Genomic DNA, 18,064 nt, shown 5'->3' on the forward strand with positions numbered 1-18,064 from the left:
TTCTGTGGCGTAATTTTGCATTGGGCCTGATTCTGTGGTATACGCAGAATTGATCAGAAATGTCGTACTTGGACAAGACAGTAATCGTGAAGATCAAAACAAAGTGCTATATGCATTGTTATCTTGTTTCACTGTCACGTGTTGTATGGCCTTCATACATTCCACGAATGTCGTGTGTTGCTGTTCGTTTTATTCTGTTTTGGAAAGCCTACATCATAATTTGGTGTCTCCTTTGTTATCCTAGGGCACTTTTAAAGTCTACCGTACATGATTTGTTAGTGCTCATTGTTGACATCCGTATGGTGGCTTTCAGAAGTTCAGACAACAGTCCTTTTTTCTTTGGCGAAAAGCTATTCTATTGTCACGCATACCACATCTCCTTACATTGTATTTTGCCACCCAATCTGCTGTCATCAGGGAAGTTCCATCTGATAAGCTTTAGATTAGTATGAGTTTAGTTACATTAATTGCTGTATTTAATCCAATTTCTGGTTTAATATGTCAATTATTGCTTTTCTATTTATTAGAGTCTTATCAAATCACTCCGGAATTCACCACATGTTTCCTCCGTCATTCGGTTCTAAAAATCAATTGTTCCTCCAATACTCATCGCCAGTAGACTAGTTAATTGTTGGATAGCAAATCTTTCAAATGCTTGTTTTTGTTCTAATCAATTAAAGTAATGCAATTATTTCCATATTTTATTGACCAAAGTTAAGGCCTTTCTTCCTGTAAGAAATTGTGATGTCTTGTTTTGATTATTTACCATTTAGTTAAGGATTCTTTTTATATGATATAATAATAGATTTTATGATTTACAGAGACTATGCATCTTCATAAGAACTTTGAAATATTTTATTGACTTTGGTAATTGCCAACAAATCCAAAAATATTTTGAGGTGATTAATTCGTTATATTTTGTGTAACGTCATATATATTGTTTGAATATAATAGTCTTGCTGTAATGACGGACAGACCAATTATTCCTATATAAGTACATACATTTGTCGTAACAATTGGCATGAGTTATGACAGCATTTTTTTCTCTTCGAATCCTCATTAAAAAAACTGTTTTATGCGAATAGTTGAGAAACTAGAAACGGGGAAAATCGTGACATTCTTTTCTCACCAGTGGGTATTTAAATGTCTTAATGTGAAACATGTCTTTTGTAACTTAGAATATCAACATTACTATGGAAACGTATTTTATAACTTGAATTCTTTTATTTTCAGCCTCATGACGAAATGAGAAGAGATGTTGTGCCTAAAAGCACAGTTCCATCTTCAATAATTTTATCGAATAATCTTGAGATTATTAACAATACATCAAGTATTAATACGAACTTACATGATTCTGACATAACAGATCAGAGATATCTACTTGAAAAGGAATTTTACAAGACTTATGATCCTAACGTGGGATTTAATACAGCACTAGTGCTCGGAGTTATGTTGAGTGCTTTACTTCTATACGTTATTTATAGAACAAAAATTAGAAAACCGCTTCTTGCATTTGTTAAGCGTCAATTTTACGAGTTTCGTCACCGTGGTATGCCACGAGAGGTAGCGTCGTTAGTTGATATAGAGGTTCGTGACAATGTGGATAATAATGACAACGATGCGGGTGATACCGCCGACGGTAATGACGAAGTGTTCTACGATGAAGTAGAAAAAACACATCATGATAAAACTTATCATTTATTGCCGACTTTTTCTATTTCTGATGACGATAAACAACTTCCAATCGTTGTTATGGATATGAAATCTGCTACGGCTGACTGGGTACAACAACAACATAACTTTTTGGAACCAGGAACTTTCATACTAAAAGTCAAGTCCGATACAATATGTCCTCAGGGAAAAGAAATTAATCCGTCCAAAGTACACACGACGTCAAATATTCCTGGTGCTAGGTCTCAGCATTGTTTGTCACACGCAAGGACACACAGACAGTATATTCATAATTGTAAATATTCAAATGCATTAAACCAAAGTCTACCTACATTAAAAACGCAAGATTCAATTCGTTCGTCGGAAAGTGACGTAAAGCCTTCGAAAAAGACTCGGCTGAAAAATACAAAGCACCAAAGTATGTCTTCAGAACCTAAATCGCCTATGCCTCATTCTCATATCAGTAAGCCAGTGCATCTGACACCCATTATTAAAATTCAAAATTACGATAAATCACAACGAACTACAATTGACAAAAGGGAGGACCGAGATTCCGTAAGCAGCAGTTCCTCGGACGATCCTCAAATCCTTCGTATCACAGCTGATAACTGGAATAAAAATAAACAGCTTAAGATGTGCAGCTCACAAAGTGTAGATAGACGGGACGACACTTGTCCCTATTGTGAAACAACAAGTAAAATACCAGTTCTTAAGCAATTTAGTTTGGATATTCCGAATGATAAACATAATATTCTTGTGCCAGTGATAGACTATACAGGGACGTCCAGATCTTGTCAAAATATCACGTCAATGGAGACAACATTATGATATACGATCAGGGGCTGTGAAACAATTGTGATATGTTTTGCAAGTGTACGAAATATTTTTGTATCCATATCATTGTGTAATTATATAAGTTTCATCCATTCCAAGTTGTTTTTGTAGATTGTAAGTTAACATATTCATTACCAAACATGATGAATAATTCAGTCAGTGGTTAACCATCATAAGATTATCTCAGAGTTATACAATGACTGTAAGGCATACACGGGATCGAAAAACAATTTACCTTGCATATTTCCATCATAGGTGGATTATGTATATGCTTTCCGTCTGGCTAACATCAAATGTTTAACATCATGCTATTTGGGATGGGATTTCTAATACAAAAGTAGATTAAATATGTGTATCTGAATTGCAAAAGAGGTAATCACGAAATGGGTTATTCACAGCAGCAGCACTGTATCGATTTAATATAATATGTTTGAAAACTTGATATAATCAACTTTTTGCAATGTACCCGATTTTTATCCAGATGGAAAAGTTTAATTTAAATTGAAAAAAGTAGATGTGCTATTATTGCCAATAAGACAAATGTATTTCAAGCAGCGACCAAAATAACTTATTAATATGAAAAATCGAAATCAATTCAAATAGCAAACTATTCAAGGCCCTGACATGACAATTGTAAAATAATGCAAACAAGATATACGTACAAAACAGAATAAATGACAACCACTAAATTAAAATTTGATGAGACTGTCATCAAAGTGAGAGGTTTAGCGCTATAAAACCAGGTTTAATCCACCGTTTTCTACATTTCAAAATGCCTGTACCAAGTCAGGAATATGACAGTTTTTGTCCATTTGTTTTTTATGTGTTTGGTTATTTGATTTTGCCATGTAATTATGAACTTTCCGAATTGATTTTCCTCTAAATTCAGTTTTTTTGTGATTTTACTTTTTACAGTTTTCAAACCTGGCTCAGTGTTGAACCAGGCAACAGGAGAACAATTTTGAAGTTAACTATTAAAGTCGGTCGAAAAGGGCTAAACTCATTAGATCTATAAAAAGTGTAGAAACAACAAACAAAACACTAGACATAACTTGTCATAAGATACAGATCTGAGAGTACTTGTAGTTTCTGAAAGCTAATTGATATCAAATATTAACTAATACAATTCATATATCGAAGACAACCAATTAGTTTACTGACAATGGAATAAATATACAGAACTCATTAACTGCCAAGGGAAACATGAACTTGACCTGCAGTGCCTACATATAGGTATCGGACTGAATGTAGGAGCTTTAATGTTTAAGGCTATATACTGTTTCGATGGGTTTTCGTTTTGTCTTTCGTCGCCCAGGAAATTAGCAATTCTCATATATAGATATAGGAAGATGTGGTGAGACAGCCAATGAGACAACTTTATATCCAAGTAACAATTTATAAAAGTAAACCATTATAGGCCAATGTACTGCCTTGCATGTATCTCAAACTGATATCGTTGTCTTGTATCGCGTATCAATACAGAACGTCCCTCGAGTCCGGTAAAAAAAACTTTATGTGAAAATTTCAGTACTGAAAGAATACAATTTTCCAATTCAATCATAAACGAGTTACTCTTATTATACTTTCTAGGGCGTGAAGTAATCTGTTCAGGATGTAATGAGAAACTTGAATAATATATATTCCAGGAAAATATAGTTCAATATTGATATTTATTAATATGATTGCTTAGTTTATGTTGGGTAGATCTCGAACACGTTCTCTTGTTGGTCTATGCCACTATTATTCAGATGAAAAAAAACATGATAATTAACCGATACTTTTCAATATGTTAAAGTATTGCCTTCCTTGACTTTATCAGACAAATTGATATTTAATCTCGCTATTGTTATTGACGCTGACTACATTTTTTTTTAATTCTTGGTTAATAAAGTGTTACATTTTGAGAATGCGTACCACCATCTACCCATCTCAAACATACCAATAAGAAAGGAAAAAAACCTTTTACTCAAATACTCTTCTTTCTCGTCATTTTAAGTTGTATAACGCATTAAGAATAAAGATGAATAGACGACAGTTCCTACCCTAATATAGATAGTTTAACTTCTAACTAGCTTCTGTATGGTGAAGAAAATCAATATCGTAGAATGGAAGAGACAACATGTTACTGATTTTAAAAGAAATGAAGTCATTAATACCAACAATAAAGATGTCGAATTCACTTCCACGATTACTGCTGAGGAAGCGGCACACATTTTTTTCTGTTTAAAGAAAGAAGATTATATGTTATACGTACATGTAAAATTGAGAATGGAAATGGGGAATGTGTCAAAGAGACAACAACCCGACCAAAATAAAAAAAAAAACACAACAGCAGAAGGTCACCAACAGGTCTTCAATGTAGCGAGAAATTCCCGCACCCGGAGGCGTCCTTCAGCTGGCCCCTAAACAAATATATACTAGTTCAGTGATAATGAACGCCATACTAATTTCCAAATTGTACACAAGAAACTAAAATTTAAAAAATACAAGACTAACAAAGGCCAGAGGCTCCTGACTTGGGACAGGCGCAAAAATGCGGCGGGTTAAACATGTTTGTGAGATCTCAACCCTCCCCCTATACCTCTAACCAGTGTAGAAAAGTAAAAGCATAACAATACGCACATTAAAATTCAGTTCAAGAGAAGTCCGAGTCTGATGTCAGAAGATGTAACCAAAGAAAATAAACAAAATGACAATAATACATAAATAACAACAGACTACTAGCAGTTAACTGACATGCCAGCTCCAGACTTCAATTAAACTGACTGAAAGATTATGATTTCATCATATGAACATCAGGCACAATCCTTCCCGTAAGGGGTTTAGTATCATACCATCATAACATATATGAGAAGAACATAACCCGTGTCATGCCAACAACTGTTTTTAGAATAAATGTGTTTAGTTCCGATGCAAAGACCTTATCAGTGACTCAATATTAACGCCAAAATATGCAATCTTTAATGACTTGACAACAGTATCGTAATTATATCCCTTCTTAATAAGTCTATTCAAAGGTTTTGTAAGTTTATGAGGTGACATTTTAACAATCTACCCTAGGGTATCGATTCACGGACACTTTTTATTTAAAGTCAAAATACATGTACATCAGAATCAAACGCCTTACTAAAAAATAATCTGTGACGTTTGTGGTCAGGAAAATTGAAATAAGACCACTAAAATTAAATTAGGTGTCATACGACCAATTACTCCCTCAAATTTAGAACGTGAAAGTAGGCCTACTCGGACAAAAAATAGTGCATTTGATGTCCTTTTTTACTTAGACTAACCGACAAATTGGCAAAAATGAAACTTTTGGTGAAAGAGAAATATATTAAGACCATTTTGAGCTAAAATTTACTTGTTTATGAGTTTGCATTCAAATTTTTTTTTTTATCAAAAGCTGAATGTTATTCAAATCTTTTATTTAAAACGCTTTCTGAGCTCACTACATTTTGTGGATAATTGGTCATACTGTTATGGCCGAAACGCCTATATACAGACAGAGTGCTGTCAAACGCATATTTCTAAAATGTCAAAATTAAAATTGCAGAATGTGTCAAAGAAACAACAGCCCGACCAAAGGGAAGTAAACAGCCGATATTGTAGGGATAATTAATATACATGAATGGTGTCTGTTGCATCAATTCTATATGACAATCCTCACAGACATGAATCTTGTTTTCGTGGTAAAACTCGTATAAACTTGTTCCTTATCCGAATAGTTGAATGAAACTTTTCTGTAATGGGAAGGATTCAAGACGGATCACAATGTCTGACGCATGTCTGTAAATAACATTGTAGAAGATAAAACAGAGATTTCGTTTCGTTTTATATTCAGACTTTAAGAACTATAGATAGATTCCTTTGTATGTAATTTTCTAAAATCAGATATTTATCTTACCAAAAGAAAAGAAAAATGATAAAATTGGTTATAACGCAATTGTATATCATGGTTGATTTATGTGTTTTTTTTATCAATATAATGATAGTAATTATTATTGATAGAAAAATGGTAAAAAATAGAAATACTTTAGTACCAAGATTCAAACTGATCCACAGCTTGTGGTTATCTGTAGGTTTTTTTTTTATTTTTGTTGCGAAATACTCGAAAAACAGTGGGATAAAAAAGGTGTAAGATCCTTCAAAAGTGTGTAGGGATATAGAAAGCTGTTTTGTTAACTAAAATTCATTGTAAGACTTTGCAAAGTAAAATCAATAAAAATAATAGTTCCGATTTAGTACTTTTCTCCCAATAAATTAAGACTTTTCTTTGGCATAATCCAAATTTGAAATGAAACTTATTTAAATGCATGTTCTGTCTGTATTTGTTCTACGTCTACAGGATGACTCACAAGAACGTACTCAGTTGTTGTATCCTAATTTTAAGAAATGTCTACCTGGCTGGTAAACATTACAGTGCTTGAATACTTCAAGAAAATCTGTCAACCTTTAAACGGATAAAGGTCAAGGAGAAAACTTCACCATGACAACAACAGTTAACCCAACTACACAGAAAAATATGTAGTGTATGTATCCTAGGACCAAAGTGGTTATATTATTTATGATACCATGTCCTTAGTAAATACTTCCATGAATGTGCCAGGCAGAATCCAATAGTAGAAAAGTATACAAGACAAAAGCATAGCACCATAAAATTGAGAATGGAAATGGGGAATGTGTCAAAGAGACAACAACCCGACCAAATAAAAACAACAGCAGAAGGTCACCAACAGGTCTTCAATGAAGCGAGAAATTCCCGCACCGGGAGGCGTCCTTCAGCTGGCCCCTAAACAAATATATACTAGTCCAGTGGTAATGAACGCCATACTAATTTCCAAATTGTACACAAGAAACTAAAATTGAAGTAATACAAGACTAACAAAGGCCAGAGGCTCCTGACTTGGGACAGGCGCAAAAATGCGGCGGGGTTAAACATGTTTGTGAGATCTCAACCCTACCCCAATACTTCTAGCCAATGTAGAAAAGTAAACGCATAACAATACGCACATTAAAATTCAGTTCAAGAGAATTCCGAGTATGATGTCAGAAGATGTAACCAAAGAAAATAAACAAAATGACAATAATACATAAATAACAACAGACTACTAGCAGTTAACTGACATGCCAGCTCCAGACTTCAATCAAACTGACTGACAGATTATGATTTCATCATATGAACATCAGGCACAATCCTTCCAGTTAGGAAGGATTGCATATTTTGGCGTTAATATTGAGTCACTGATAAGGTCTTTGCATCGGAACTAAACACATTTATTCTAAAAACAGTTGTTGGCATGACACGGGTTATGTTCTTCTCATATATGTTATGATGGTATGATACTAAACCCCTTACGGGAAGGATTGTGCCTGATGTTCATATGATGAAATCATAATCTTTCAGTCAGTTTAATTGAAGTCTGGAGCTGGCATGTCAGTTAACTGCTAGTAGTCTGTTGTTATTTATGTATTATTGTCATTTTGTTTATTTTCTTTGGTTACATCTTCTGACATCAGACTCGGACTTCTCTTGAACTGAATTTTAATGTGCGTATTGTTATGCTTTTACTTTTCTACACTGGTTAGAGGTATAGGGGGAGGGTTGAGATCTCACAAACATGTTTAACCCGCCGCATTTTTGCGCCTGTCCCAAGTCTGTTTTTTTTTTATCAAAAGCTGAATGTTATTCAAATCTTTTATTTAAAACGCTTTCTGAGCTCACTACATTTTGTGGATAATTGGTCATACTGTTATGGCCGAAACGCCTATATACAGACAGAGTGCTGTCAAACGCATATTTCTAAAATGTCAAAATTAAAATTGCAGAATGTGTCAAAGAAACAACAGCCCGACCAAAGGGAAGTAAACAGCCGATATTGTAGGGATAATTAATATACATGAATGGTGTCTGTTGCATCAATTCTATATGACAATCCTCACAGACATGAATCTTGTTTTCGTGGTAAAACTCGTATAAACTTGTTCCTTATCCGAATAGTTGAATGAAACTTTTCTGTAATGGGAAGGATTCAAGACGGATCACAATGTCTGACGCATGTCTGTAAATAACATTGTAGAAGATAAAACAGAGATTTCGTTTCGTTTTATATTCAGACTTTAAGAACTATAGATAGATTCCTTTGTATGTAATTTTCTAAAATCAGATATTTATCTTACCAAAAGAAAAGAAAAATGATAAAATTGGTTATAACGCAATTGTATATCATGGTTGATTTATGTGTTTTTTTTATCAATATAATGATAGTAATTATTATTGATAGAAAAATGGTAAAAAATAGAAATACTTTAGTACCAAGATTCAAACTGATCCACAGCTTGTGGTTATCTGTAGGTTTTTTTTTTATTTTTGTTGCGAAATACTCGAAAAACAGTGGGATAAAAAAGGTGTAAGATCCTTCAAAAGTGTGTAGGGATATAGAAAGCTGTTTTGTTAACTAAAATTCATTGTAAGACTTTGCAAAGTAAAATCAATAAAAATAATAGTTCCGATTTAGTACTTTTCTCCCAATAAATTAAGACTTTTCTTTGGCATAATCCAAATTTGAAATGAAACTTATTTAAATGCATGTTCTGTCTGTATTTGTTCTACGTCTACAGGATGACTCACAAGAACGTACTCAGTTGTTGTATCCTAATTTTAAGAAATGTCTACCTGGCTGGTAAACATTACAGTGCTTGAATACTTCAAGAAAATCTGTCAACCTTTAAACGGATAAAGGTCAAGGAGAAAACTTCACCATGACAACAACAGTTAACCCAACTACACAGAAAAATATGTAGTGTATGTATCCTAGGACCAAAGTGGTTATATTATTTATGATACCATGTCCTTAGTAAATACTTCCATGAATGTGCCAGGCAGAATCCAATAGTAGAAAAGTATACAAGACAAAAGCATAGCACCATAAAATTGAGAATGGAAATGGGGAATGTGTCAAAGAGACAACAACCCGACCAAATAAAAACAACAGCAGAAGGTCACCAACAGGTCTTCAATGTAGCGAGAAATTCCCGCACCGGGAGGCGTCCTTCAGCTGGCCCCTAAACAAATATATACTAGTCCAGTGGTAATGAACGCCATACTAATTTCCAAATTGTACACAAGAAACTAAAATTGAAGTAATACAAGACTAACAAAGGCCAGAGGCTCCTGACTTGGGACAGGCGCAAAAATGCGGCGGGGTTAAACATGTTTGTGAGATCTCAACCCTACCCCAATACTTCTAGCCAATGTAGAAAAGTAAACGCATAACAATACGCACATTAAAATTCAATTCAAGAGAATTCCGAGTATGATGTCAGAAGATGTAACCAAAGAAAATAAACAAAATGACAATAATACATAAATAACAACAGACTACTAGCAGTTAACTGACATGCCAGCTCCAGACTTCAATCAAACTGACTGACAGATTATGATTTCATCATATGAACATCAGGCACAATCCTTCCAGTTAGGGGTTTAGTATCATACCATCATAACATATATGAGAAGAACATAACCCGTGTCATGCCAACAACTGTTTTTAGAATAGATGTGTTTAGTTCCGTTGCAAATACTTTATCAGTGACTCAATATTAACGCCAAAATATGCAATCTTTAATGACCATCATATAAACATCAGGCACAATCCTTCCCGTTAGACCATGTATGCACTATGATTTGAGGGTACAAAATGTATAACTCAGTCTGGCTTGAGTAAAATCACACAAAAACAGTAGTCGATAGTCGGTAGTTGTCATACATAAGACTTAATGATTAGCGATATTTAGAGAATTGGGTTAATGCCTAATCTTTGATTGCTTCTTATAGATTTATTTACAACTTTAATAGACTCGGGAAGATTTAGTATTTAATGTTCACCTATCCTTTGTAGAATATTACGGGTTGCCCTCTAGATAATGGCATTTGTGATTGTTGTCGTTAGTTTGCTGTGACATTAAAATGTATGTATACTCCACACCTTCTCTTATTTGTGTTTTATTTTGAACGGCATTTTCGATTACATTTTTTGTTAAACCTTAATCCCTACCTTAGGAACAGAAATTGCACATATGCAACCTTTGAATTAGAACCGAATCAAATTTTGAATGTATAGGTATCATTAAAAAAAATAAACAATGACGTTTTCAAGAGCTTCATACATATTTTAATTTCTATCTTATGTAAAAGTTTACTCCTTCAACATGTTCAGATTAGTTATATAGGATATAGATTCAGATCATTCAAAGGGGATTCTTTTTGCTCAGTCTTTAGTTTTCTATGTTGCGTTTTGCAGACAGTTGTTTGCATTTTCTTCACGCTTTGGTTTTTGCAATTGTCTTCGACTTCACCTTGGTATACGTCTCCCTCTCGTGTGATGTGAGAAACACCAATGTCAAATTCCGTTCAAAGGTACTAATCACATTATTCGTTTTCCTATGTATAAAATTGAGAATGGATATGGGGAATGTGTCAAAGAGACAACAACCCGACCAAAATAAAAAAATACAACAGCAGAAGGTCACCAACAGGTCTTCAATGTAGCGAGAAATTCCCGCACCCGGAGGCGTCCTTCAGCTGGCCCCTAAACAAATATATACTAGTTCAGTGATAATGAACGCCATACTAATTTCCAAATTGTACACAAGAAACTAAAATTTAAATAATACAAGACTAACAAAGGCCAGAGGCTCCTGACTTGGGACAGGCGCAAAAATGCGGCGGGGTTAAACATGTTTGTGAGATCTCAACCCTCCCCCTATACCTCTAACCAGTGTAGAAATGTATCTATCTCCTCGATTAACTTTTAGTGGAGAAAAGTAACTAGCCAAACGTGAAATGTCAAACCGAACATAAACAAAGCGTCAGATACATGAGGAACGTAGGATCAAACTAAAGAAATGAAATGAATATGTAAACTCGAACTATAACAAAGCGTCCAGTAATGTAAACCCGAACTATAACAAAGCGTCGAGGAATGTAGGATCAAACTTTAACAGAGAGTCACCTTCACACTCATAAAAAACACAGACAGGTTACACATAGCAGTATAGTCTGCATGTTGCATGCATTGTGGTTTTATGGAACATTAACATTATCACTCAACACAGAAGTCTGTAGCATGTTATACAGACCAGATGGAACAAGCTGACTTATTTCTCACCAGGTTATGTGAGTCATAAAGAAAGAAAATGTATATTACATAACCTTAATTAACCTTATCTGATGTTTATCTGTTAATGATAGGTACCGTACAGATGTAGTATATGATATGGTGCACCGGTAATAGGATCACAAATTACCTAACACTATCATCGGATCACCTGTAAAACTTACTAAGATGAAACGCATGATTTGTATGTGTGTGTGTTTTATGATTGTTTTCTTATAACTATAATGTACTTGTGAATGGGGAGTGCATGATCAATCATCAACTATTATACAACAAAGGTATATGTCTCAATAATTCAATAATAACAGTACAGATAATGATTTTTTTTGAATTTCAATATATAGCTGTCTATTTTCAGTCCCTAGAAATTAGAAAAAGATATATAAAAAATTAATTGAAAACATATTTGTTTTACTTTATTTATTCCAAGTGCAATCTATGATCTTTTTGTCTGATGTATAAAACATATTATAACAAAATGAGATAATTAAAATACTTATATGACAGTGTGACAAAATAAACCTACATGCGAGCCACCGATTATATTCTCAAATAGTTTCCGCCAACGATTAAATTTAAAATTTGAAAAGTAATCTTTACATGGAAATTGATATTTTTCTTTTGATTTTACCATATTTTGCTAATTTTATCAATATAATGATAGTAATTATTATATAATAATTATATAGCAAAAAGTCACGAAAACAATAAACTTTATGCAATTTTTGCGACTACATGTATCTTGAAAAAACTTATTAATTTGCTATTGAGCAGGAGTTACATGTCGTTTCTGTGTGTCTACTTTTCTATTGTTTTACATAAAATGTTCAGATAACTTCTCAACCAAAGATGAAAAAAGAACAAACGAACTCACACATTGAAGCGCTTTAAAAACTTTTCATTCAACTGACTTCTACAGGACTCAATTTGTTAACATCATAATATTTTTTGTTTGATATTTGTATAATTTGTGTTCTTCCCTGGTTTGTGGTGTGATGCTACAAGGAGGATTACTTTTTTATAACAGTTATTTTGGCCAGTTTTGTTTGTGTTTCTTTGAATAACGGTGCTTTATTGACGTGTATTCGTATAAATACATTGTCGTTATTTTCTTGCGTGCTGTCGTTTTATCACAGCACTGAATAAATTATTGCTCACAAAGTAAGGAAAGAAAGTCAATTGTTAATCCTGTATGTTTATTTTATCTAACTTTATTCATGGATCTATGTGATTTTTTTCGTAGTCTACCGCTTATCGATCACTAAGATTTTTACTTGAACTTTAAATATGGCTATGCATACAATGAGGTGTAAGGCATAATACGTCCATGAGACAGCAACGAATCAATACAAAATAAAATAATTTTAACTTCACCTTATTGGTTTGTTCAGTCCGGCGACGAGTGTTAAAACAATATTCCCAGCTTCAAATTGCACAGAATATACGAGAGAATATATAATAAACACGTTGTAAAATAAATTTATCAGAAATTATCCTTCTACAAACACCAAATTGGCGTAAATACCATCATATGCAGGCGCTGCTAGAATGTTGCTACATACAAATGAAAAGTTCACATGAATGTTGTATGATTATGACAACCTCGTGTAACGCGTATGAAACATTTTTGAAAAATGCATTTAAATGAAACAATTGTTAAAATGGCACAGTCGGCTCTCGTTTTCTCAAAGTTGGACTGATTCGCAGAAAAATAATAACTGAGATGTCAAGATAAAATTTGATGCAAATCTGCATTTTACTTTGAGATGGAAGTAAATTAATGTTAAGATCAAATTAGATTGTGTTGACAATACTTTCACTCGTGAAACTGCTTATAAATGTAATATACAATGACATCTGATTGATTTATATATGTATTTTTTATATAGTTCACAACTTCTCATTCATTTCTGTAGCTTTGTTGTCGTAAGCATGAACCATGTTGATATCTGTAAAATCACCATTACTATCGCTTTTAATGTTCTTTCTCTTGTTGTATCGACAGGTCCAGAGGAAACACGAACCGCCTAGCAAAACGAACATGACAGCTGCTGCGATTCCACCTATTTTCGCATTTTCTGTATATTTCGCCAAGAGGTCGCCATAGTAAGGTCCGTCAACATTTAATCCTTTACGTATAACATTTATGGAGTTATTGTTCATCAAGATGACACAATAATAGACACCGAAGTCTTCGTCATTGATACGTTTGATAGTTACGTTAAAACCCGAAGCATCCATTTCCCAACATTTTTCCCGCCTACAGATTGGAGCACTGTTGTCATTTTCATAAAGTTTTCCTGAAGGAAAAATCCACTGTCTTGTATTAATGTTAGACGGATCAATTTTTGTAGCATTTACAGATGTGTCCTGGCATTCTAAAGTGACTTGTTTAAAGTAGGGTTCTTTGATATCATTGGCTTCAATACAGATTATTATACAGACTAAAAGTACAGTTAGGTAAGAACTGAATGACATCGTGGTGCTGAAATAGAAAAAAAAGGGTGAAACTCAATGATATTGCCATCAAATCAAACGACATAAAGATAACAAAAATATTATTAAAACATGAATGTTATTCTCCGACTTTTCAAGCTATCAATACTGCTTGAATTCTATTTCAATTTCTGGAATTAATTCAAACTGATTGTTTTATACACAAATAACTGGTCTTTTCTAAAGTAAAATATTAGTTTAATGACTATTTTTATGTTATTTTTGCTCAGTATTTTAAGAATTATGTGTCAACGACTGATTTTGTTTTTTATTTATAACTTTTCACAATTCTAGACGATTCAGATGTTGACATAATGTATAGACATGTTGCTATTGTAGATGACTATAACAGATAACTAGATATCGTCTACATGTCTTGCGCTTTTTTGTATTGTTTGGTTGGTATCAAATCAACATATTCCTCACGTTTTCTTCTATTCATAAATAAGATATTAGCAATCTGTCAAAAAGACAAAAACAAATATATTGTTCTGTTGCACCACTGTCCTAGGATTAGAGGAGGATTGGGCGTCCACTTAAATGTTTAACCCTGTCATGTTATCTATGTGCCTGTAATTCAGTGGTTGTCGTTTGGTGCTGTGTTATTTATTTGTTTTTGGTTTATTATTTTGTATATGAATTAGGCACTAAGCTTTTTCATTTGAATTGTTTACAACCTTAAATAGCCGATTATGTGGTATGGTTTCGCTCATTGTCAAAGGCCGTACTTTGGCCTATATATATGAATATCTGTTTATTTGATCTCTTTTTGAATATTTGTCATTGGCAATCATATCACATCTTTTTTATATCAACAAACATGCAGAAACATGTTTGAGTGTTTTTCTGTTATTGCATATTGTGTCCACAGTTTCGGATCCGGGGGAAGGGGGGTCTGGGGGTGGAACACCCTTTTTTGGGCGATTAATGCATTTTGGGGACATATAGTTGGAACCCCCTTTGTCCTGGGTTGGGAACCCCCTTTTTAAGATGGCTTGATCCGTCCCAACCTAACATGTTTTTTTAACCATTCTCAGCACAAGTTTGTTTTCTTCAAACAATGACAAAACTAAGACCCTCTCCACCGAGAACCTCCTTACCCCGGGAGTTACAGCTTTAATTTAAAGTAATTGTACAAAAAATAAAAATAAAACAAATAACGTAACACATAAACAAACGACAACCACTGAGTTACAGGCTCCAGCTGACTTGGGTCAGGCACATACATACAGAATGTGGCGGGGTTAAACATGATTGCGGGATCCCAACCCTCCCCTAACCTGGGACAGTGGTTATAACCATAACGCTACAACATAAGAACGAACTATACAAATCAGTTGAAAAAGGCTCAACTCATCATCTGGACAAAAATACAAGTCGAGAATTGACAAAAGGGAAATAACTATAATTTAGTCAAGGAAAATTCCTGAAATGTTAGAATATTGGATCTGAGCATCGAAACTATAATGGTACTCGATACTGTAGCCAATTCGGTTATTGTATCCCCAATAATCATCCGTAAATTTTAGCATTTAAACAAAACTCCGTATGTATTCTGTTGGTAGTATTAGTGTGTTTCAGATAAATTTCCGATTATACATATGTTTGCCGAGAAAGTTGTCTGAACATTTCGCTTACATTGGGACCCCTGACCATTATTTATCTACCAGCGATATTATGTTCTGTTATAAAAAAAAAAAAGGTAGACTTGATAAATTTTAGTAACTTTCAACATTATATACCATGAAAAACTCACCTGAGAAAGAATAAAAATCCACAAAAAAGATTGTAAACACTTATTTCATTATCTTTACATGTACATGTACCTGTTGCCGAACTACAAAATATCAGTTGAGAATATTTAAGTAAAGGTAAGGGACTATTTACAAAGTACTTTGTCAAGTTTTATTTAGTGTATGCAGAGTCATATCTCATTATAACTGATAATATGGATAATGCGTTCTAGATAACATAGTACGGCCAGTATATACCATGATCAAACATTTACCTTTATTTATCTAACTTATCCATGCATATATTATAACTATTCGAAAGTAAGTTATGTATGTGAATACAGTACACTGTCATAAATCAAAAGACAAAATTTGCACATATACATTACATAAAAAGGAATATGCAGTTTGTCTAAAGTCTTCAAGATTGTACTTTTTGTTTGAAATACTCTTGATCTGAAGTCCGAAGTACAAATATCAATATAATAAATGAAACAATCGAAACACAGTGTTCAAAATATTTATTTCGTATAACATCTGTAATGGTTTATATATATATATATATATATTATTTAGAAAACAACCCCTTTACATCGGGGGCACCAGTCATCAGGGTAGAAGTGATGGTGCGTCTATACTATATTATTTACAATTAAATACATTATAGTTAACGGTTTCATTATAAAATGTCTTTGAAACAATAACATACATGGCACATTAATACGACATAATTAAAGATTTCTAAAATACATAATCATAATAAAAAAAGACAATTTAAAGAATGTTAAAATATATATGTAATTTAAAACACTCATAGACAAATATAACCATGCAGCATGTATAAAGCATAAAAACTAAGATCAATCAATATATAATAGTACATACGAGTAAGTTAACTAAAGGGTTATTTTGGTTCAACCATAGTTTGACGTAATCTAAATAATTCTAAGAGATACATTCTTCCATAAAACTTACATTTCTATTATTAAAAGAGGCAAATAAGGTGAAAATTTTAGACCTGGTTTGTTCAAGAGATGTACACCCGAGCAGAAAATGTTCTTAATCTTCTAAATCCCCTAAATCACAGGACATAGGTTGTCTTCGGACATTTGCATTCTAAAAAGAAACTGCTTTAATGACAAATAATTTGTTCTTGCGAGCAGTTTAAGACGAGATGAATTAAAATCGCTTATGACCTCTAAGTATAACTGGCTACCTGTCTTAATATAGCAGTGCTGATACAAATCAAGGCTACTTTTAGTAGTAACATTAATAATTAAACTTTCCCTTATGGCATTACCATACTGACAGTTGAAATTACCAGACCCAATACTTTCCGTGTAGGTGTTCATCTCTTGAACATATTTCCAGACACTTTCGTTAAATTGAACCATTTCACTAAAGACTCGCTTGCACAGTCTATCGGCTGGTAGGTTATTAAACTTTTTAAAGTACGCAACTTTTTGGCGGGTGATACATGCAGATGCGGGTTCCCATCCAAGCTCGAGAAGGACAGCGGAACGGGGAAAATTAATTTTGGTGTTCATAATGATCTTAGCTGCGCGGTATTGCCAACTGTCGATGATCGATATATTTGTAGCTGAAAGTGGCATCCAGACGGCGCATGCGTGTGTTAAAGAAGGCCAGAGCACTGAGTTCCAAATGGCGTCTCCAAATTTTACACGGTTAAAACTTCCATGCTCACCGAGAGCACGTAACAAATAGTTCAGCATATTATCCATCTTATCTTTGGTTTAATTTAGGTGTTCGGAGATTGATTCTAACCCGGCTTAAAGATAATAAACTAACTAATTCTTCACCTTTTGATGTTCAAAGAAAAAATATATAATTGAGAGAGACATATGTACAATCATCCTAATAAAATTGAGAATGGAAATCGGGAGTGTGTCAAAGAGACAACAAACCGAACATACATCAGTTAACAGCAGAAGGTCAATAAACAGGTCTTCAACATAGCAAGAAATTCCCACACCCGGCGTCCTTAGTTTAAACATATTTTATTGTCCAAAAACATTGACAATAGGATTAGACACAAGTTTTGCAACTTAGAACGTCTTCACCCGGCGTCCTGCAGCTGGCCCCTAAACAAATATACATACTAGTTCAGTGATAACGAACGCCATACTAATTTCC

At 33.6% G+C, this 18,064-nt stretch overlaps 1 protein-coding gene across 1 annotated transcript; it reads left to right on the plus strand.

The window, feature by feature from the left end:
* Window positions 1–1,237: 1,237 nt before the first annotated feature.
* On the plus strand, window positions 1,238–2,798 carry LOC134696751 (uncharacterized). The gene has a single exon (XM_063558680.1). The coding sequence runs from the start codon at window positions 1,246–1,248 to the stop codon at window positions 2,497–2,499; it is 1,254 nt and encodes a 417-aa protein (XP_063414750.1). The 5' UTR covers window positions 1,238–1,245; the 3' UTR covers window positions 2,500–2,798.
* Window positions 2,799–18,064: the final 15,266 nt, after the last annotated feature.

This window comes from Mytilus trossulus, chromosome 14 (genome assembly GCF_036588685.1).
Source record: "Mytilus trossulus isolate FHL-02 chromosome 14, PNRI_Mtr1.1.1.hap1, whole genome shotgun sequence".
Lineage (NCBI taxonomy): Eukaryota > Metazoa > Mollusca > Bivalvia > Mytilida > Mytilidae > Mytilus > Mytilus trossulus.

Bases quoted from the DNA above. Each gene is read 5' to 3' on its own strand.
- LOC134696751 (XM_063558680.1), top strand. From the start codon at position 1,246: ATGAGAAGAGATGTTGTGCCTAAAAGCACAGTTCCATCTTCAATAATT.